Raw genomic sequence first — 23,531 nt, 5'->3', positions numbered from 1 at the left:
ATCCATCTTTCAAAATCATTTGTTTAACACACCCAACCTCGGTTCCGCCGTTCCGGGTTCCCGAGTATCCTCACAATGGTTCCGCCGCACCGAGTTCCCATTGGCACACAAAATCTTGCATTGGCTCCTCTCTGCGGATAACCAAACCATACCTCACCATGGTTTCGCGGGTCCGGGTTCCCATGGGAACGCACACAACCTCACAATGGTTCAACTTTTTTTGGATTCCCATTGGAACACACACAACCTCACAATGGTTCCGCTTTTCCCGGATTTCCATTGGAACACACACACCCAACTCACATTATGCCACCAAAACCGGTCATAATGTAGTTTCAAAATATTTTCTTCCTCGAAAAATATTTTCTTTCATTAATCACACCCTAGGTGCCATGTTTCTACTTTCTCAGTTCTTGTGTCTCATTTACATGCAAAGACTCCGCGGTAGGACGAAAGTAAGCATGAAACATTCTAACAAGATCATCCAATTCTATAATATACCACAAGTAACACAATCGATTCATGTATGCAAGCTCATACTCCTTGAAATATCAAAATACGAATACTTCGATTCACATAGTAACGTTTCAACTTTCGAAACCGTTCTTTCTTAGAGATCAAAACAACATACGTTATACTCGAGATGGAAAGTAAATAAAGATAACCTACTTTATACTTGGGATGGAAGATAAGGAGGTCCTACCTCACTTCTTGGCGGTAGTAAAGGCTTACGAACGGTGAGTCAGCTATCGAACGGAGTAACTTCCTACGGGAGCTTCCGGTAGCTTCGAAAGAGAAAGGTTTCTCTTGAAACCTAACCTTGACTAAACTATTTAAGCTTTTTGGATCGGAGGGTTGTCGGGTGGCGGTTTGGTGGCGGTCTTGGATGAGTTTCTTGAAGAACACACGAAGAATTTAAGAACAAGAAGAACAAAAGAAAGAACAAAGAAATTCTAGAGAGAAGTTGGAGCAAGAAGTGAAGGTGTGATTGAAATGCTTGGAATGGGATCCTATTTATAGGAAAATTCTTGGCTCTCTCGCCTCTCTTCAAGGCCGGCCCCCCTCTCTCTCTCCATACCTCAAATCTTGACACTTGTCAAGCAATCTTTGAAAGATCAAGGCCTAACCCTAGGCTTGCATGGCTAGATTGTACCAAGGATTGGATTTTTGGAAGATTTGGTGGATGGAATGAGAGTTTGTATAAGATTTGGTCTTAAACAATAATAGAAGTACAATGGGGAGATAGATTTTGGCTAGGAAGAAGATTCACCCAAGGATTTGAAAGATGTAAGAAGATCGTGGTGAATCAAGTCAAGGTACAACCAAATCTCCTTCTTTTCTTCCTCCTCTCTCTCTCTCGGCTCACTCTCTTTCTCTCTCTCTCTCTCTTGTACAATATATATATATATATATATATATATATATACACATATATATAATGGCTAGGTACAAAAGTACAAGATTTTCAAATCCAAATACCCTAATAAAGAATTCTAATTAGGCACATGCCCCTTTAAACTAATAGATATTGTACTTTTGCAAATCTAGGATTTTCATACACATGTATAAATGCCCAATATTTAAATATAGATGTGGTACCAAGTACTCCAATTAAATAAAATGCTAGAATTCTCCCCATTAAAATAACAATAAAGTACAAGTACTATTTTATTCAATAAAGTACTTTGGAAATCTAGGGTTTAGATATACCCCAATATTTTAGTGCAAAAAATCACATGGAAAATCCATACTTGCTTATTTAAATAAAACCTTGTACCTTGTTGGAAGATTGGGGCTATTACCCAATGGGTAATAGTTTTCCTAGTGGTTAATAACCAAAGGATAATAGAAGGGTGGGAGAATCCCCAATAAACAATGCATATATGTACTTTGCACATGTGTTTAAAACATATATAATACTATATCTTTGTACTTATCAAAATATTTTAATGAGAGGCCTATTGTCCAATGGACAAAGATTACCCTAACTTCTATTGACCAAAGGGTAAAGGCAAAAGGTTCATCTAGTAACTAGGTGAGTTTGGTTGCTCGGTTCCTCCAAGTAGTCGGTTGGAATCTAATTTGATTGGCCCCGAAGGACTAGAATCTAATTACAACGGATTACAGAAAGTAAAAATAAGTAATTCAAATAAAATTCAAATATTTAACGAAATTTTTACCTTCCAAAAATCAGGGCTGTTACAATCTATCCCCCTTAAAATAATTTCGTCCCCGAAATTGGCGCGCAACTACAGATTAGACTAGGTCGCTAAACCGATCTCGGAATCATCGACTATCCCCCTTAAAATTAGAAGTAGGTCACCATCAATCGAATTAAGCCTCTTCACTTGCTTAACGAGATGGGGTTGAAGTTGCTTCTGCCGTCGAACAGCTTGCTTCGTTGTATGCCTTTGGTAAGGTCTCCACCATAAATACCAATGCCAAATGCAAAATCTCTACCAAATCATCATGCAGACTCATATCCTACAGATGTTTCCTTAGCACGATCCTTTCCTACTTTACGATATTAAATCCATTTCCAAACAATGGATCAACTTGAACAAAATCATTTCCAACATCGTAAAGCATAAGTTCTCCATCGAACATCAGCAGGTAAGCCCGACGATACTTTTCAGTATTCGCAAAGGCACTGAAGGAACCTTTGCAGTCACGGAAAGATAAACCTTCCTAACCTCTCACAGTCGAAGCATGCCTTCTTTCTTCTTTTCGAACAATGCCGGTGCTTCCCATGGTGATGTACTCGGCCTAGTAAATCCTTTGTACATCAGCTCCTTCAATTGGGTCTTGAGCTCCTTGAGTTCAGCAGGGCCATTTGGTATGGCGCCATAGAGATTGGTGCCATCCCCGGTTGGAGTTCTATAGAGAAGTCTATTTCTCTCTGGGGTGGTAAGCCAGGAAGTTCTTCAGGGAAAACATCGGCGTATTCACAACGATGTGTGGTAATCTCACTTCCATTCTATTGGCTTCTTCCAATTGGAGACTAGCGAGCCATCCAAATAGTTGGTTCTACCCTTCGATTTTTTCGTCACCGCACTCGCCGTCTGTCTATCCCCTTAAAAGGAAACGAGTCCTTCCTAGGGTATAGGCTGTTACTAACTTCTGATGGCAGTCTATGACCGCTCGACGTGCAGATCGCCAGTCCATCCCCAGGATTACGTCGATATCCGCCATGTCGATCACTCTAAGATCGCGAGTTAGGCACGAGTTAGCTACCTCTAGTTCGCACTCTCTACACACTAGACTAACAGCTATACTCCCCCCAACAACAATGTTATCTATAAACACGCACTTAAGGGTCCTGTTTCCAGTGCTAGAGCAGTCACGCAAGCAGTAGATGTAATTGAATGCGATGCACCAGAGTCTAACAAGGTTTGTACACAGGTACTATATAATAATAGCGTACCTTGGATCATAGAGGGATCCTGCTCTTGTTCCTCAGTCTGCAATGCAAAGATACGCCCTCCAGCGCCTTGCTGTGTTCCCATGGGTTGTTTTCCCTTGTTTTGCTGCTGCAATGGGCCTCCAGGGTTTTGCTTCCCAAAACTAGCCTGTTCTGGTGGTTGAGTTCTCTGGTTTCCAAAGCTCCAATCCCTCCTCCTTTGAGGCTGCGGGCAGTTGTGCCTAATGTGGCCCATAGCCTGACAGTTGTAACACCTAACTATCGCTATGTTCTGGCCGCCTCTCTGTGGATCGCCATGTCCTGGGGCAATAGTCTTCCAAGGTTGGTTGCCTTGAGACGGGTTAGAGGATCCGGTGGAGTAGGGTCCACGATTGTTGCTGAGGGTTTGGGTGCGGATTGGTCCACCGGTGCTGCCGGTCGCCTTCCTCCAGCGGGTTTTAAAGTCTGCCTCTTCGCTCTCTAGCCGAAGCGCACACTTTACCACCCCAGCATAGGTGGTGAAAGCCTGAGCTGCCACAGCCTTGCGGGCAGTAGTCAGCTCCCACTCAAACCTTCTGGCCTTCTTGTCTTCAGTTGCTATCGCGGTTGGGGCGTAACGGGATAATTCCTCAAATTTGAAAGGATGGAGGAGATTTGGATAAGCAAAGAGAATCCCATTTTTTCCAGTGGTAGGATTTTTTATTGGAAGCCCCAGACCAAAGGAAATTTGAAAGGATGGAGGAGATTTTCTTAGTGACATAGACAGGGAATTTAAGGCTGGACATATGAAAAACTAGCATTGAAGTGAGGATATATTTAAGCAAAGAAAGTCTCCCAGCTTTATTTACTTGCGTTAAGCTTCCTTGGTACACCCCATGACTGCAGGTGATCAATCTTGCTTCTTATTTCATTCTTCATTGAGCAAGTTCGTAAAATATTCATAAAATCCCGTTCCGCTTTCTCCTAAAACCTTCTTTTTCAAAAAGAATGTAATTTCAAACTCAAATATAATGGAAATGAAAAATAAATTTTCAATTTTCTTTGGAACATTTAAAAGATCTTAATGAGATCTATCAAATAAGATCCATATTGGTAGGAAAATTATTTGCGTAAAAACATGATTTTTGACCTTGAAATTACTTTCTTTTTCTTAAAATTCTTTTTTTAAGAAACCGGAACGGCATGATGCATAAAATGTGATGTCAATGAATAACCTTCTTTTTTAAAAAGAAAGTAATTTCAAACTCAAATATAACGAAAATAAAAAATATTTTTTTAATTTTTTGTGCACCGTTTAAAATATTTCAATGAGATCTATCAAATAAGATCCATATTGATAAGAAAATTATTTGCGTAAACACATGATTTTTGACCTTGAAATTTACCTTCTTTTTTAAGAAGTAACTTTTTGAAAAGGTGGAACGACCCTTGAAATTGATTGATAAATTTTGTATAAGAATTTTGGAATACCTTCACCAACATTTGAGATTAACTTCTTGTGCTGGCATATGGTTGATTGGAGAGATGATTCATGCCTCCGGAGCACCACCACTATTTATGGTTGCGTTCTTTCAAATTTAACTTAAAATAAGTTGGTTTGTCATTATTTGAGTTTTTTTTTTGCATTTGTTAATTTTGCACATTATTAATTCTTCTTGACGAGAGGAATCGGAAAAATAAAAAAATTACTTTCATCCAAGTATTTTGAAAAATAATCACTTTTTAGCAGAAAAAGTGAAATAATTTGAGAAAAAAGTGATTATTTCTCAAAATACTTGGGTAAAAGTATTTTTTTTTAACTTTTCTAATTCCTCTTGTCGAGACGAATCAATAATCTACAAAAGTTTGGCCCAAAACTAACAAATACAAAAAAAAAATAATAATGACAAACTAACTTATTTTAAGTGCTAAGCATATAAATGAGGGTCTAACCCACCAATGACTGTCCCACTTCAGAGCATCTTCAATCCTTTGCCCTTTTTTTGAGAAAATTTTAAAATAGCACATAACCTTTCACATAAATCACGCATAGGCACCTGACCTTTTAATATTATCAAAAAAACACTTGACCTATTTTAAAACTCATTAATTTTTTACCTGCCGTTAACTTTTTATCAAAAAACAAACAGAAAATGGTGAAATGGCCTACATCTTGCCATTTGGAGGGAAACCAATATACATTTTTGGGGGAAAAACATATTACTCTATTGATTTAGTGATTTATCCCATCAAAACCCACCTGTGGGGCCATGTAGTTCCAATAACAACTATTTTTACTTTTTCTATGACTTTTAGTTTTGTTTTTCTTTTCTTTTTTTTATGTTTGTTAGTTTTGCGCTAACTTTTTGTGACTTATTGATTCGTGTCAAAAAAATCTGACTATTTTCCAAAATATTTGGGTAAATATATACTCCCTCCGTCCCAAAATGGATGGCAATTTTTGAAACTTGTGTCATTTTTCATCGCTCATATCTTTCAATCTATAATATTTTTCATGAGTTTGAAAACTTTGTATAATAGAACTAATCCAGAACTATCAAACAAGATCCATATTGCATATATTTTGATATCCATATTAAAATATATAAGTAATTAAAATTGGCACAGATATCAAAAATTGACATCCAATTTGGGACGGAGGGAGTAATTTTTTTTTACTTTTCCAATTCGTCTTAACGAGACGAATCAAAAAACAAAAAAAAGTGAGGCACAAAACTATGAAACATGAAAAGAATTCAAATAAGAACAAAATGGAAAGTTATAGAAAAATTTAAGTGGAATGGGGATGTCCCAAAATCCCAATCATCTCCTTCTTCTCTTTCATTTGGCTCACACCATCTCAAGCTTTGCCGAAAAAAAATGGCACACAAATTTGATATCTAAAATGTACAATAACCAGTTCAACAAAAACAAATAGTTACAATAGTCAAATTTTGTTTTTTGATTCGTCTCGTCTAGATGAATCGGAAAAGTAAAAAAAATTATATATTTACCCAAATATTTTGGAAAATAGCCAATTTTTTTGACCTAAAAGTGGTTATTTCCTAAAATATTTGGGTGAAAGTAAAAAAAAAATACTATTCTGATTCGTCTTGTCGAGACGAATCAATAAGTCACAAAAGGTTGGCGCAAAACTAATAAACGCGAAAAATAGAAAAGAAACAAAACTAAAAGTTATAGAAAAAGTAAAAATAGTTGTTATTGGAACTCCATGACCTCAAAATATATGTTGGTTTCCCTCCAAATGGCAAGATATAGGCCATTTCAACATTTCCGTATGTTTTTTGGATGGAAAGTTAACGACGGGTGGAAAATTGATGGATTTTAAAATAGGTCAGGTGTTTTTTTTGATAATATTAAAAGGTCAGATGCCTATGCGTGATTTATGTGAAAGATCAGATACTTTTTCTATCTACTAAAACACAAAATCCATCTCCAATGGTGTATCTTTTTGAGGTTTACAGTTTTTTTTTTTACCCAAATGAGAAAAAAGCCAAATCAAATTTTTTTTTCAACAGTATATTTCACTTTCATATTACTTTTTTTTTTTTTTGAGAAAGAGCAAGAAATGCATTAATAATTATAAGGAGAGTACAATTGTGTTGTTGCCGTTATATTAATGAAGACACGCTGGCGACGAGGGAAGATCAAAACTAGGGTCTAAGGAATAAAACACAGTGTACTGAAACTGCCAAGCACAAAAGACACAGCTACTATGCTATCGACAGAAAATAAAGGCCAACAAGAGGCCTAGAAATGCCGATGACAAACGAAGGCCAATAAGGGCCTAAAGAACGAAACATAGTGTGTAAGTGTGTGCGATGTGCCCGTAGCCAAAACAAGGTCAAACGAAAGCTAAAAATAATACATCGGAAAGGTGAGATTAAGTTCTTTACACCGCCGGTGTAAACATTTGTTTCCTCTAAATCAATTGCATTGCGATATGTGTCAAAAAAGTGCTCCCAATTTATAAAATATAGCGACGTGGCGCAATGTAGTTGATTTGGAGGAAATAAATATTTACATTAACAGTGTAAAGAATTTATTCTCGAGAAACCCACCACCATGAACCTTAAACTACTGCTAAAAACTAATAACAAATCCTAAACTGCATCCCAAGAGAACCTCATATTACTTACAAATGTTCATTTTGACCTAAATTTTTTAGAGAAAACATAAGAACACAATAGATATGAGTGAAAATAAGGATTAGCATTGGAAAGGGTACATGCAAATGAAATTTTAACCTAAATTTGGATAAAAATAAGCTTTTAGCATTGATAGGGCTCGACCAAGAAATTTTGACACATTTAGGATTTCTTACAGAGAGCATATAAATCAGGGTCCCGAATAAGGGTAAAGTTGAGCACGAATCTAAACCGTGCCAATTGGGACCTACACACTTGAGATAAACCTCACATCAATGTGTGGTCCAGATTCATGTTCAATCTTACCCCGGGTATTGAGTATCTTCTCGGGCCCGACCCGCCAATGATCGTTTCGCTTCACGAGTCTAATTCAGTTAGAGCCTGTTTGATAAAACTGAAACTGAATGCTGAAAAATTAAATACTGAAAGTTGAATGCTGAATTTTTTAAGCTAAAAAGCTGTTTGTTAAACATATTAAGTACTAAATTAAAAAAATGATAAATTAATTTTAGTTCCGATTCTCTCTTAATTTACTAATGATCACAATGTATTTATAATAATGGTGAAATGGTGATTGTGGTGGTAGTGGTGGTGGTAGTGGTGAGTTGGTGGTGATGGAGTGGTGGCGGCAGCGGTGGTGTTGGAGTGCTGGCGATAGTGGTGTAAAGGTGGTGGTGGAGTGCTTAACCTCCGCAAACCTCGCCTTCGAATATAAGGTTGGAAAACCCCAAGCGTAGGGCTAGATCGTCGGTAGCATAATAAACCGGTAAGATCGGGATCGTACCACAGGAAATTCGCAAGATAGCTTAATCGGATTGTAGGTTAAAATGGTAGAATGCAGCGTTCAAGACGGCCAACTTGGTGATGCTTTGAAACGGTGAAAATTGCCAAGGCAAAAGACTAGAAAAATGCTTAATTAACTTAAAAGAGGCAAGTCTATGAATTTTCTAACCTTTGACAAAGAATGTTACCGGTTCTCAATTTAACTCAGGCGAGAGTCACGATTGCGTGCTCACGCCCGGAGAATTTAACTTTAATGACTACGTTTAATGAAAGATGTGATTCAACAGAGGCGAACCAACTTGTTTGACAAATTTATCAAACATATAGGAGACCACGAGCCCTCGGTGAGCCGCTTGCCAAGACCGCTTGACAAACGCCTTACCAAGTAGTTAACACCCCTTGCTTAGGCCAAAAATGCAAGTTGAGCTCTATTCCGTAAATCATGCTTTTAAGCCCTAAAATTCGAGAACCAAATAACAACCTAAGACCTCGGGAAAGATAATCCCGAGACTTAGCCAATCGACTACTCATACATTTTTAAAGCATGAACCAAAGTATAAAAACAAGACATAAGTTTTAACCGACAAAAACGAAATAAACTTGATTTAATAAAAGATCTAGTCGATACGAACAACTTTAATAAACAAGAAATTAACAAACGAAAATTACTTATTTGGGTTCTAAGAGATTACACTATGAAAAGCTTCAAAAGCATTAATGGAGTCTAGGAACAAAAGGTGTAATGAGCTAGCTCCAAGAGAGAGAGATGAAACCCCTATTTATACACAAAGGGTTTCTCTCTTATCAAATATCTAAAAAACATATTATTAAAAGCAAGTATTCCATAAATGGAAAGTCCAAAAAATAACAAAATATCTGCCTGAGAGCTCCCCGTATCGATACAGATTATGCAAAGAATCGATACCACATCGCTAAACTGAAGAGACCAATTTCCCCGTAACGTGCCCGTATCGATACGGTTTATGGCCGTATCGATACAAAACTCTCTGCCTGCCCAATTAACCAACGCGTATCGATACGGATTATGGCCGTATCGATGCGCAGAGCTTATCTTCAGAAAGGAAAGCTAGCCTCCAGAACTTGACACCCGACAACCACTGGCTTGCCCGACGCTTCTCGCCTTCGTTCTTTGGTCACTTTGGCACAAGTTCCACCGGGCGATGATACTTGAACTAACTTGGGGGTTGACTTTGCAATCAAAATACGCTTTTTAAGGGTGTTTTGCCTGAAACACTTAACAAACTACCTTATGAGCAATATTGAATAAAAGCGACAAATAATAACTAAAAACACTTCTAACTAACGGACTTAAGCACCACGATCAAGCAATCTTAGGTGCTTATCATGGAGTGGTGGTGATGTAACGGTGGCAGTGAGTGGTGGTGTGTAATGGTGGTGGTGGCGGTGGAGGTGAAGTGATGGAGTAATGATGACAGTGAGCGGTGTCGGTGGAGTGATAGTTGTGCAATGGTAGCATTGTGGTGGTGGCAGCGGTGACAATGTGGTAATGGTGGTGGCAGTGATGGAGTTGTAAGGGAGTGGTGGTGAAGGAGTGATGGTGAAGTGGTGGTGGAGGAGTGGTGGGGGTGGTGTTAGTGGCGAAGTGATGGTGGCGGTGGAGTGATTGTAGGAGTGGTGGTGGTGGTGGAGTGATTGTGATGGCTGTACGGTGATTAAATGTTAGTACACAAGAATTCAGTTAGAATTAAGTAGCTCAAAATTACTTAATTTTTTCAACTTTGAGTCTATATTTTAAATAGCAAGCAATGTATAATGTCGTTATTAAACTTACTAAATCACTTATTACTTAATTGATTCAGTTTGAAGTGCTGAATTTAAGTTATTCCGAAGTCTGCTGTTCCCGATCTTAGGTGAGGAGTAGGAGGAAGAGGCCAGGAGGGACGAAGACCACCACCACCAGAGTCCAAAACGAAGAATAACAAGGATGGTGGGGTTTTTCACTTCTCAGTAACCCATTAGATAACAGTTTTGATATGGATTTTCTTCATTCCAAACTGAACAGGGGAGGAGGTGGGGTTATGACGACTTAGCCGCACAAACCCAGATGGGTATTTCCAATTTAGGCTTAGGTCCTCACTTTTGAACTACCCATTTACTTCAATTGGCGGAAAACAAGTCCATATGTCATGTACTAAGATGTACATCAAGATCCCCAATTTCACTACCATGGAACCCTAATTTTTTGTGGTTTGAACAAGTTCTAGTATGAACTTCTTCTGGGGAAACTGAAATCCTAATTTCCTGAGAGAGAGAGAGAGAGAGAGAGAGAGAGATAGAGATAGAGATAGAGATAGAGAGATCTTGGTGGTGGCTTGGCGTCGGTGCGCTAAGGGGTGCCGTCTGGAGAGGCTATTTTCGCGAAGGGAGGCGTCAGTGGTCGCCGGAGGTGCAGGTTGAGTCGATGCCGGTGGTCTTCGTCCCCCCTCCTCCTTCTCTCTCTCTCTCTCTCTCCTCCTCCCTCTCTCTGTCAAACAGTTACACCAGAACAGAAGCCCCTTTTCGCATCAAGAAAGAAGAAGGCCCTTTTTTGTATTTTATTTTAAATTTTGCTTTTGCTGACGTGGGGCCCACCCGCCACGTCAGCATCGGGAACCAAGTCGGGCACCAAGATAGGGAACCGTATTGGGTATAATTACCTTGAAGTGAAGTGACGATAAGAAGTTGGCAAGTACTCCGTACTCGGTTAACAATGGCGAATCCAGAGCATCCCCGCCTCATCATTCATGATTTCCTCTCTCTAGACCTCTGCAAGGTACAGATCTCATCTCATCTACATACGTCGATACATATACGGGTACGCCTTTCATTTTTGCAAATTACTTATTGGTTAGTTAGTAGAAACGGCCCCCCGAGAAATATACTTAATTTGCAAATTATACGCACGTATGTGTACGTCTTCAAATGTATTTGGGTGATATAATTGCAGGAGCTAGAGTTCATACACAAGAGCTGTGGAACAGTGGGGTACAGGCCGAACGTGTTCTCGACGACTCTCTCACATCTCATCGCAACTAACTGCGGTCACCTAATCATGCCTTTCGTGCCCATCCGTGGTACTGTATCCCATTCTCTGTCCCGTAAACCCTAGTTTTTGGTTGCTGAGAAAGTTGGAGAAAATTAGAAAAAAGTGTGTATTTGGATCTTCATGGTTTTTGATTGTTTGAGTTGTAGAGAGGCTGAAAGAGAAAGCGGAGGAGTTTTTCGGGTGCGAGTTTGAGCTCTTTGTGGAGTTCACTGGCTTGATCAGGTTAGCTTCTTTCTTTCACTCTGCTTATTAAATGCTTGTGCGATAAGTTTGGGGAATCTGAAAATGTGGACCGGAGCAGAAGATTGAAACTCACCAGCAATTGAGGAACGGTACTTTACTTGGTCTGTACTAAATAAATCAGTTTTTAGCTCTCACTGATGAGCTTCTTTTGAGATGATGATTCATGTCAAATTGTGGGGTGCTGTTTATCGACCACGGTGATGGTGGAACTCTGGTTCGGATTTGGACTAGGGCCCCCCACAGGATTGGACCTGCACAAGGAACACCCACCTTTAGCGGCTAACTGGTTGGAGCTGGCAGGGAAGGCAGTTTTTTGGTGAAGTAATTAGCTGAAGGTGGAAGAAGGGTAAGGAAGCTCTAGGGTTAGTATGGGCGGCGTACCTGTTATGGTTTAGGCTTTACCCTTACATAGAACCTCCAAACTTGTCCTCCAAGTATACTCATGTTCGGCATGCGAGGTAACTGCTTGGGCTGATGTCACATATGATGTAGTCTGGAAGACGGTTATATGCTCACGTATTTGAACCGCCTTCCGTAAATTACCCGGGTTGGACCGGTCGGACCCGGGTTGGCTGTACGCGAACCATACGGTTTGGATAGGGTGACCTGGTTGCTCTGAATTGGATCTGTGCCTTTTGAGCCACAGGTGAAGGATTCGGAACGATGAGTCGGACCAATGGTTTGGTCAAGCCTAATCGCTGCATGTTTCATAGCCTATCGTTCGCCGAGCCTCATATGGTCACATGGCTGGGCCCATCAAGGGTCCAACAGTTCGACCCACTATACATATTTTTCTCTAAGGGTCTGTTTGGATGGCAGGGATATGGATTGGATTACATGTCTCATGGGGTAATTTGACTAATTTATATCATTTCAATGCAATGATTGGTGGCAAAATGTATATATCTGTGGGGCAACCAATTGTGTAAAACGCGGAATATCCGGTACCTTTGGGTATGGTACGGTAATTTCATAAGTTTAGTCCAGTGGGATTAGTAATCCTATGAAATCATATATCGCCTCAGTATTAGTCCAGTGACTCCAGCCAAATCAAACGTGGGGCCTAAGGTGTTTGCAATCTTAGAACACTAGATTTTATAGGGAGACTCATTGGAGTCCTGACATCCCACATCAGCTATCTTCTGTGTTGATACGGAAAATAATGCTTTCATGTACGGATATGTTTAGGCCACATTTTCTGCTGCTGTTTGTTTAGCTTGGAAGACCTTTAGAGCAGGGTGTTTTTGCTGCGCCTTTAAGTTTCTTTACCTGTTAAAGATTTTCTTCCAAAGAATATATATTTTAAATGAAATGAGATTCTTTTGCGGGATGGAGGAAGTGAAAGCCCTTTTTGAAGTATGGAAGTGAACCAAAGATTTCATGGTTACGCGTCTGCATTTCCACATTTAAGTTATATGGGCACTTGTTGTCTGGGGTATGTTACTAGAATGCAATGTTAAAAGTGGAAGTTCTTGTCAGCATGGTACAAAATCTGATTCTCCAATTGCGAAAGGCATGTGAAACCGGCCAAAAGGCTGAAAAACATTGCGGCTTGTTTTGGCTTAACTAGATAAGTGACTTGCTGACTTATTGGCTTTTTCAGCCATAAGTCATTTTCCCAAAAAGTTTCCAGGTTTGGCTTAACTAGATACTTATTGCTTTTTACATTTTCCTCCAAATTGTGTGTTGGTCAAATTCTGAAAATACCCTTTGTCAAAATGAAACACACCACCCATACATATTTCCAAATTCCAACTAGCAAATAAGGAAAACCACATAGACAATCTACTTTTAAGTTTTAATAGCACCAATTTCTCAATAACATCTTCGACCACAACATAATGCCATACAACAACTTCAAATACTTGAAACTTATATCGTCTTCTATGACGACAAAGCGCACAACACTTGATTTTTGCTCCAAATATTTCCCAAATGCTTTGCAAGCCCTGAAATGTGACAAACATGTATGAGAACTCCAACTAACGCATTAAAGGGGCATAACAAGCCCAAGTGAGGGGGCAGAAATAAGCGTATTTATGCACCTATGACCTATCACATCCCCCAACTTAAACTTTGCTAGTCCCTAGCAAAGAAAAGAATTGAACAACTAATGAAAGTGTTAGATTACGGGTGTATTTGTAATTAGTGTATTATTGTTCTATTGTGTAACTAGTTTCATTCTCTAGGACCATAGTGCAATTAGTTTATTGTGTTGTATACATATCTCACGTTAATGAGAAAATAACCCTAATTTTTGGGTTCCCATTCCACGTCTCTCTCTTCCTTTACAACTTCACAGAAAGTGAGAGAAAATATAGATATTTTAGCTTCCTAGGTGGCCCGGGAAGACGAGTGAAGTCTTGTGAGGGTTGTCAGTTGTGAATATCCACAAACTTTGTGAATCCTTCCACATAATCATTACGAAGATACAATGGTAATACAAGTGCAAAATACTATCGAGACATGCACACAAGCCATGGCACCTACTTTAGTGTGCGTGGATACGGGCCCAAGTAACAAGTGAAGTGCCATTTAAGAGTTCTATCCGGACCGAGCCTCGACACGTCCCAAGTTCCATACAAGAAAGACCCCAATATTTTTTCAAATTTTGAGACTCTAAGTACGAACAAAGTACAAATTACTCCCTTCCCCCAACTTGAACTATGCAATGCCCTCATTGAATACCAAAGAACAAAAATATAGGACAGAAGAGGAAAACAAGGGACATGTATCACCGCGCAATGGAGAACTGTACATGATATAATATGGCAGGAGGTTGATTCCCCAACTTGAATGAAGCAACCTGCAAAATTGTTACTCCCCACTACACAACAAGAATAAAACAGAACATAAAAGAAACGAACTGACAAATAAAAGGGAAAATAATAAAACAAAAGACGCTATACAACAGGACAAGCGACCACAGAGTCACTCGTTGTCACCATTGCTATGAGGTGGAGGCTGGTAATGTGGGTAAGACGGAGCCTCATAGGGTGCTTAAGGAAGGAAGCCGACCAATGTGTGCAAAAGGCCCCTAAAGTCATAGGCATTGCGGTGTTGCTCCATAGGCCCAATCAGTGAATGACCTCTGAAAGAAGTCTTGGGTCCCCATCCCCAAATTTATCTGCGCAACACTCGTGAATTTTTTGAGAACTTAGATAAGGGTCCCCGCGAGGGGACGTTGACAACCACGGTTGATGGGCGGGAGATGACTTACGGACACAAGAGATAGCCCCGGCTTTAGGCACTACATTGTTAATTCGCCCCCCTTTCCCGAACCCATTCCGCGCATGCACCCCACGCGACTCGTTCAAGTTTTACATGTTGGTAATTCTCATGGAGATCGTAACATCCATCGGGCTCACTTGCCTCGCTCATTGTGGTTTCTTATTACGTTTTGAAAAATTTATGCCCTGAAGGGCATAAGGATGAGCGGCGAAAGATTTTTTTACGTTGCCTTTATGCACTTCGCATCGGTACTCCCATTAATGCTCCATGGGTTAATGCTCCATGGGTCATGTTTTTGGAGTTTGAGCGGTTTAAAGGGGATATGAAAGATAATACTGAGATTCTATTCCCTCACATGGTGACTATGCTTGTCACCTACCTGCAGTGAGTGGACGCCCGCCTTATAAGTTTCCCCGTGGCGAGGCCAGGGACGAGGAGGTGGACTTATTTGTTACAACCACTTGGGGTAAGAGCGTGCGCGGTATCGAGAAATCTTTGCAAACTAACCTACCTTTGCTTGCCCCTGCTGATCCCTTGGTTGCCTGGTGGCAGTTTACCCCACTTTTCACCACTTCCACCACCACAAGAGGAGGATCGATGCTTCACTTGAGCCGAGTACCGCAGGATTCGGTGTGACTTGGCCGATTTGCATGATCACCAAGACTTCTTTCAGAGGTCATTCACTGACTTTTGTTTGGAATAACACTGCAATGCCTATGACTTTAGGGGCCTCTTGCACACGTTGGTCCGCTTCGGTCGGCCTCCCTCCTCAGGCACCCTATGAGGCCCCGTCTTGCCCACATTACCAGCCTCCACCTCGTGGCGATGGTGATGATGAGTGACTTCGTGGTCGCTTGTCCTGTTGTATAGTGTCTTTTGTTTTATTGTTTTCCATTTTATTTGTCTTTTTTGTTTTGTTTTATTCTTGTGTCGTGGGGAGTAACAATTTGCAGGTTGCTTCATTCAAGATGGGGGATCAATCTCTCGCCATATTTTATCGTGTACAGTTCTCCATTGCCCTCTGTTTTCCTCTTCTGTCCTATATTTTTGTGCTTTGGTATTCAATGAGGACATGACATAGTTCAAGTTGGGGGAAGGGAGTACTTTGTTCGTACTTAGAGTCTCAAAAAATTGAAAAAATAGTGGGGTCTTTGTTGTATGGAACTTGGGATTTGTGAGGTGTTTGTGGTTGATTGTGTTGAGATATGTTGTCATTGCTTTGATGTTTTGCGGTCTGCTAGGGCACATTTTGCACTTCATGATTAATCGGGCTAAGGTTGCATGTGGGTTTCATTTGGTTGTTCTTGATGGCTGGATTAGCAAAGACTTGTGCCCTAGTGACCTTTTGTGTCCTACCTTTTGTTGGAGTGGTGTCACATGAATTCTTGTTTGTCATTAAAAGAAAGAGTAATTCTTGCTGCCAAGTGTTGGAATTGCTTGCATGAATTATTATCTCATGGGGTTTGGTTTGGGACATGGTTGTTTCACCCCTAGGAGAGGATTATAGGCCACTCTTGATACTTTGATCGGGTTTGTTTGTTTCGTTTACATACTTGCCCCTTGTAAGCCCTTTTGAGCCTCTTGGATGATGCCTTTTTCTTGATTAAGCTCCACTTCCTAAGTCCTATATATTGTCTTGAGAATGGTGAATTGAATGCAAGGGTGAGGTATTGAACAAAGAGAGATGGAGAATGTAATTGAAAGATGTGCTTATTAGTGGTGATTTCCCCATTGCTAAAAAAAGAAGAAGAAAAGTTGCACCACAATTCAAAGATAAAAGAATGCAACTTGAATAAAAGAGGGGAGATGCCATGTTACTTGTTGAGAAGGGATGAAAGTTCTTAATGTGGGGTGTGTTGAGAAGTTAGGGAAGAGAGATGAGGTAGTGATAATGAATGGAGGGCATACATTGCGACATTAGCCCTAAGTTGTTGATTGCCCATTCTCGGACACTAGTTGTTTTTAACCTAGCCTTGAAACACTTCTCCCTTACCTAATGTCATAACCAATAATAAAGACCTATTTGATCCTAGGGGTGATGGGGTGTGGATTGATGGAAAGGAAGATGATTTCCAATGCTTGGTATTGTTCATGGGATCAATGTTAAAAGTCGCTAGGCGCTAGTTGGGCGGTCGGCCACATTTGAGTGATTAATTGGTGCACATTAATTAGTAATCGGCGATTATAGTCCCCGCCAGTGATTAATCGGCAATTAATCGCCGATTAATTCCTTGTTTTAGAACACTGCATGGGATCTTGTGTGTACTTTAAAGAGCTTTCTTTGTGTGTCATTGTGTGGGGAGTATCTTTCTTCATAACTTCCAACCGCACATGCGAGAGTTCATAATATGCACCTTGTTTGAAGTGATTTCATTTGTTTAGTTCATGACACGATAAGAAATTGAAGTTGAGGCTCGGTCTGAAGAGAACTCTTTAATGGCACTTCACTGTGACTTAGGCCCGTATCCACACACGCTAAAGTAGGTGCCATGGCTTATGTGCATGTCTTGATAGCAGTTTCACTGGTATTACCGTTATATCTTTGTAATGACTATTTTGCACTTGTATTACCATTATATCTTCGTAATGACTGTGTCTCGGCTTGAGAAACCAATGAGTTTCTTGCAGGTTGTGAGTTCCATGTGGAAGGATTTACAGTGTTTGTGGGTGTTCATTGCTGACAACCCTCACGAGACTTCATTCGTCTTCCCGGGAAGCAATGTTCTAAATGGCGCTTGGCGCTAGTAGGGCGGAGACCCACCTCCAAGCGCCAAGCCGCCTAGGCGGCCGCCAAGCAATTTGGCGTTTTTTTTTTTTTTTTTAACAAACCATTATCCAATCAAACTATATTCTATGTATCCATAATACAAGTTCAAAGTTCTACATAACCATAATGCAAAGTTTAATGTACAAACCCAAATGAAATTAAGTAGTAGCAACTAGCAAATAAGTTGAATAAGACAATAAGTAGAAATAAACGAGATCGGAGATCCCTAATGCCAAGTTAAAAGTTCATCTCCTTTCTTTAACTCTTCTCCTCCATACCCTTCCAAAACTTGATCTACATTAGTTTAATACTATACATTTAAGGCCGCCAAAGGCCTCCAAAGACGTCGATGATGCCGCCAAGGTCCGCCAAGACCGCCAAGGCTGCCTAGGCGGCCGCCAAACACCGCCAAACCTTCCTGGGCGCCAAATCGCCAAGACCGCCAAGGCCGCCTAGGCGGCCGCCAAACACCGCCAAACCTCCCTGGGCGCCAAATCAAACGCCAAGGGGTATTGGCGTGGCGGCAGGGTACCTCCAAGCGCCTAGGCGGCGCCTAGGCGGCCTCGGCGGCCGCCATTTAGAACAGAGCCGGGAAGCTAAAAGATCTATCCTTTCTCTCGCTTTCATTAGTTGTTCAATTCTTTTCTTTGCGAGTGACTAGTAAAGTTTAAGTTGGGGGATGTGATAGGTGCGTAAATACGCTTATTTATGCTCCCTAACTTGGGCTTGTTGTGTTCTTTAAATGCGTTAGTTGGAGTTTTGATACATATTTGTTGCATTTCAGGGCTTGTGGAGCATTTGGAGTGAAAAACAGGTGTTGTGTGCTTTGTCGAGAAGACGATATAAGTTATGAGTATTTCTTTGTTGTATGGGATTATGTTGTGGTTTAAGATGTTATTGAAAAATTGGTGCTATTAAAAGTAGATTGTCTCCGTGATTTTTCTTATTTGCTTGTTGGAATTTGGTAATATGTATGAGCTTAGTGTGTAATTTTGACAAAGGGTATATTCGGAATTTGACCAATACACATTTTGGAGGGAAATATAAAAAGCAATAAGTATCTACGTAAGCCAAACCTGGAAACTTTTTGGGAAAATGACTTATGGCTGAAAAAGCCAATAAGTCACTTATCTAGTTAAGCCAAAACAAGCCTATGCTGTATCTTGATAGCATCCATTCAGTTGTCTTTCATTGTGTTTTCATCTTGTGAATATGTTTACAATGATTGAAGATAGATTTTTGTGCTCATGCTTGGTAGGGGAGCTCTTTTTGTACAACATCTACCCTTTTATACTCTGGTATTCTAATCTTACATTATATTGTAAATCAGCTGGAGTACAGGAGCAAGCATTGGCTGGCACAGTGATGATAACAGACCTTATCTGAAGCAACGGGACTTCGCGGTGATTATGGGCCTATTGAACATATTTTGCACCTTAATATTCAGTGACATTCTATCTTTTTTTCCCAGTTGTGTCATCTATACGACAGCTTTTTATCTGTGCTTTTGATTTTTGAGTTAGTAGCAAGGCATGCTTGATGAGTGTTAAAAGTTGGAAATGATAAATTAATTGTCACCTTACTTGAAGTTCTCTTACTGAATTAACTGTCAATAAAGATGTATTGCAACTCTGTATATAATATTGGGGCACACAAAAAAAACTCTGTAATTCTGAGGTACTGAGAAGGGAAAATGTAAATAAAGAAGAAGATTATCGAGATCTTATTTTCTTTGTATGTCATAAAAATGATTGTCTAAATATTGTTGAGGTCTTGTTTTCTTCGCATGCACTAGTAATTGGTGTATCTTGAGGTTTGTTCTTGACATCATGTATTTAGCATTTGGAGGTTGATGTGTATCAATCAGAATATTGCACTGTAACTAAAATATTGCACTGTAACTAAAATATTGCTATAATCACAATTCAAATGTGGTTTCATTGTTTATTTTGTTGCAGGATCATCTGTTTATGTTGATGATTTCCTGAATTTTTTTTTTGGTTTCGGTGGGCTAAAGGCAGTTTGTTACCTGAATAGCCATGGTGAAGATTTCGAAGGCGGGCTTTTTCACTTCCAGGACTGGCAACCTACTACTATTGTGCCAATGGCCGGAGTAAGTTGTTTCTCATGTCTGAATGCTTTCTGTAAACTTGTCTGCGTGCTTTAGAAATTAAATAAGAGTAAATCTTAAACTACCCTGAAGCATGGATAGATGGACATAGCCACATAGGTATCTGGGGTACAGATGCGGCATAGACTGACATGGCATTTTTATCTATCAAGCCATAGAAAGGGGAACTATATTCACAAATATAGGAGTACTTGCTTATATACATGAAGATGACAGAATATTAGGTTCCAAAGAAGTGGTAATGGAAATCTACTTATTCAACAAGGCTTCATGTTTTCACAAGCAAACTGCAAGTTAATTCCTAAAAAGGAATGACGGATCGATGTGTTTTAGATGTGTTAAAAGATATAGATAATATAGAAGAAAAAAGACCATTGTCATATGAACACAATAGTAAGGACATATACTGAATGGTTATTAAAACCATGTGGGTGTTGAAAGTACCACATTTAGGCTCATCCAGGATCGGCTATTATCATATGAACATGCAAGCACTAGTTCTTAGCTCTTTAGAAGTTCAACAGCAAACCCCAAGCAGGCCCATGGATAACTTGTCTGGGCCCGTGACAAGGGTCCCTTTTAGGTACTTATTTGACTTCATTTCACTGATTCATTCTGCATCTTGGCAGGATGTTGTGATGTACACAGCCGACAGCAGAAACATTCATTCTGTTGATGAGGTAACTCTCAAGTACTCTGTTTTAACTGGACTTTGTGTTTCTTCTGGTAATGGCATCCCACAAAATTGGGAAACTATCACATCTCTAGCGGCAAAAACAGGAATATTATCCCAACTATCACATCTCTAGTGGCAAAAATGAGAATATTATGGAGGATAACTTGTTCCTGATTGCCAAATCACATGAACAACCACCTAAGTTGGGATTTTGAAATTTCTAATTATGGAATGTAGTAGCCCCATTTGTGAAACATTATTTTTTCTTCATTTGGAACAGATTACTGGTGGAGAGAGACTTACACTAACACTATGGTTTAGTCGTGATGGGTCCCACGACGAGGATGCTAAACTTATTTACTTTCTATCCGAAAAACAATTACCTCGTTCTATTCACGAGACTCGTTCGTTCCTACCTCAGCCAGCATCAAGTAGAATGTACTGGTTTCCTTCTGTTTCAGCTTCCACTTATGAGTCAGGATTTGACATCTGCTTTGCTAGAATACATGCCCATGGATATGATCTTTATTCACTCCAAGACATAAGTTGTTTCTCAGCATCAGATTCATCTAATGACTTGTCAGAAGTATCGATGGCACCATTAAGACTAGCAAGGGAACATGAGTTATTTGATGAAGAATTTGTCAATATATTACATGTTCTCCAGGTACTCTTTTGCAAGTATCTTAAGTTTCATGATTTGTATGACTGGATAATGTTTAAGCACGTGACAACCCTTTCTCAGCTTGTTCACCGTGCAATGAAAGGGGGCTTGCATGAGTTTTTCTCCGACCTTCTCTAAGACCCAAAAATACTTTCAATAGCAAGAGACGTGTTTTCAAATAGTGGTTGCAGCCGGCATAATGGTTGCGTTTAACAGGGTGTCAGGAACCAAACTCTTGAACTTCTCTCAAACACTAGAAAATGCCCCAAAACTCGTTGATAAGCATTTTCTAGCCTTGTACCAATTTGATTAATCATCATTGTAATGGTGATTAATTTTTATTGTTGCACCTAAAAACAGGTTTTTAAAGTAATGTTAGTAGTACTTTGCATATTTAGTGGAGAATTTCATCTGCTATGTTCGTGTCGATTGTACTGTACCATCTAGGAAATAGTGTTGAAATCTGATTTTGCATATTCTCTTGATCTGTATTTGACTTGGGTATGCCCTTTTTCTATTGTAACCTCGAGTTGATTTCTTGTAATCTCTTTGAAAAATGCACTGCGACGAATCAGACTTATAACTGAACTTCAGTGATGTAGTTTCTCATTGCTTGGTTTCTTGTGCTCCAGCAGGCAGTTCAATTCTACTGTTGGAAGGCCTCTGAGTTGCAAACTTCTGGACATGAAAAGAGAATAAATGTGGTACCATTATCCCCTTCACAGAGGGAAGAAGTTAACCGGCTGAAACATGTGTTTCTAAAGGATGAACGAGTACCAGATAAACTTTTCAGCAGTGCAATGGGTAACGAGCGCAGTCAACAGCCCTTCAATTGGGCCCATGTATCTGCTGCAGTAACCGCATGGGAAGCTTATTCTAATAAGCTAGTTAAAGAAATGCTACTGAGCTTACCATACTGGAAAACACATCAATCTATATTTTCTGTTCCATCGTTTGATCTTGGGAAATGAGTTGAAACTAAACATATCAATTCCATTTTGACTCTTTCGAATTTAAACATTTGGATTTTCAAACCGCGAATTTTCAAGATAAACTGTTAGGTCGATTAGCAGGTTAATGTATGCCCATTATAGTTTCTCATCCGGTCTCTTCCATGCCTCCGTGTTATAGACATATTGAGCTCTAGCTTGCTAGTCTTAAGTCAGAATCCGTGCTGGTGTTTTTGTGATCAAAGTGTGGTTCATGGCAGGATTTCCTCCTCCACTGATCAGGGTTAAAAGTAGACATTGAGGTACTTATAAGAAAGGTTTGGATTCTCTCCACTGCCCAGTTTAGAACTTGTCAAAAAGAATATTTTGGTAAATCAATACAAGCACAAAGAAGGGCTCACAAAAGCCCTAAACTGGGAGGATAGGGCCTGGAAATAGTCTAAACCCTATGGGAGACCTCACATCTGCAGTTTTTTGGTGTTTGAATTTGTCATGTTGCTGTAGATTGAAAATTCTATTTGAAATTGGATGTGGATTGTATGTTCTTTCTGTTTCTAGATATTGATCAAAACCTTAGGTACGGGCTTTTCACTTCAATCGTTCCTTTTGTGTTTGTTGTACGTATGTAGTGAAGATAATCGCTTCTCCTTTTACTGGTTTTCCAAAGAGAGAACAAATGGTAATCGCTTCTCCTTCTACTGGTTTTCCAATGAGAAAGAACAAATGGTAAGAAGGAAATAAAACAAAAAAATTTGCTTCATGGTTTCATTTAGAGCTCTAGAAATTCAAGATTAAAAACCTTCTAAAATTCGAGTACTCCAAGTACTCACATCAGTTTAAGTTTTCGCCTATCGCTCCAAGGTTGGGACGGTGTGCACCTATGGGTTTCAGGTCTCCTCTAGAGCTTTCGTTACGGGTTTGGAGTCTTTATGCTCACGCCCAAAGAAGAGTTGCTATACCTGGTCACCCCCTTTTCCACCCTTCCGCTTAGCAAAATTTTTTTGAAGCACCTTAGGCTCCGTTCCGCAAAGGTTATTTTTCGTTTTACGAGACAAGTTATTCTCTCACAATACATTCATCTTTAATTCAAAAAATAAGTAATTATTTTTCCTAGTGGGGCAAATTCTGGAAAAAACAAAATAGCAAGAAGCTTGGGTTTCACTACGTTGAACACGATGAAATTGACCCATCAAGCCTATCCTGTTAGCCCAAAAGTATACAAGAACAAAATTTATTTCCAAATTGAATTTGAAAACATGGAATAATTGCATATAAAAACGTGAAATACATGAAGATGGGTTAAATCGTGTATAATAGATTGTGATTTTGCTTCTGATTGTTTTTTGGATAGTCTGTTTCTTTGGAGATGTTGATTGAACATACTTTTCATCATAACAAAGGTGGGTGATGGCTTCAATGCCTTTTTCACTTATTTTGCTTTTGAGGGTATTAATTTGTTGGCAAGTTTTGT

At 39.6% G+C, this 23,531-nt stretch overlaps 1 protein-coding gene and 1 long non-coding RNA gene across 8 annotated transcripts; both read left to right on the top strand.

The window, feature by feature from the left end:
* The first annotated feature begins 10,256 nt into the window (after positions 1 to 10,256).
* LOC131300789 (uncharacterized) lies at positions 10,257 to 22,144 on the top strand. 7 transcript variants are annotated; one of them, XM_058326770.1, is made up of 9 exons: positions 10,257 to 11,125; positions 11,300 to 11,426; positions 11,545 to 11,620; positions 18,424 to 18,453; positions 18,970 to 19,042; positions 19,657 to 19,752; positions 20,400 to 20,450; positions 20,727 to 21,113; positions 21,746 to 22,144. In XM_058326770.1, exons 1-9 carry the CDS (start codon positions 11,063 to 11,065, stop codon positions 22,079 to 22,081), a joined length of 1,239 nt encoding a protein of 412 aa, XP_058182753.1. In that variant the 5' UTR covers positions 10,257 to 11,062; the 3' UTR covers positions 22,082 to 22,144. The 7 variants fall into 7 exon arrangements, with proteins under 7 accessions (XP_058182753.1, XP_058182754.1, XP_058182755.1 ...); XM_058326771.1 differs by lacking the exon at positions 18,424 to 18,453; XM_058326772.1 differs by lacking the exon at positions 19,657 to 19,752.
* On the top strand, positions 11,627 to 16,693 carry LOC131300790 (uncharacterized). Its single transcript, XR_009191070.1, has 2 exons — positions 11,627 to 13,776; positions 13,963 to 16,693. It is a non-coding gene; the product is annotated as an uncharacterized LOC131300790 (long non-coding RNA).
* Positions 22,145 to 23,531: the final 1,387 nt, after the last annotated feature.

The sequence above is a fragment of the Rhododendron vialii genome, chromosome 9a (genome assembly GCF_030253575.1).
Source record: "Rhododendron vialii isolate Sample 1 chromosome 9a, ASM3025357v1".
Lineage (NCBI taxonomy): Eukaryota > Viridiplantae > Streptophyta > Magnoliopsida > Ericales > Ericaceae > Rhododendron > Rhododendron vialii.
Note: the sequence above shows the minus strand (reverse complement) of the source record. Positions and strands in the feature narration are given on the sequence as shown.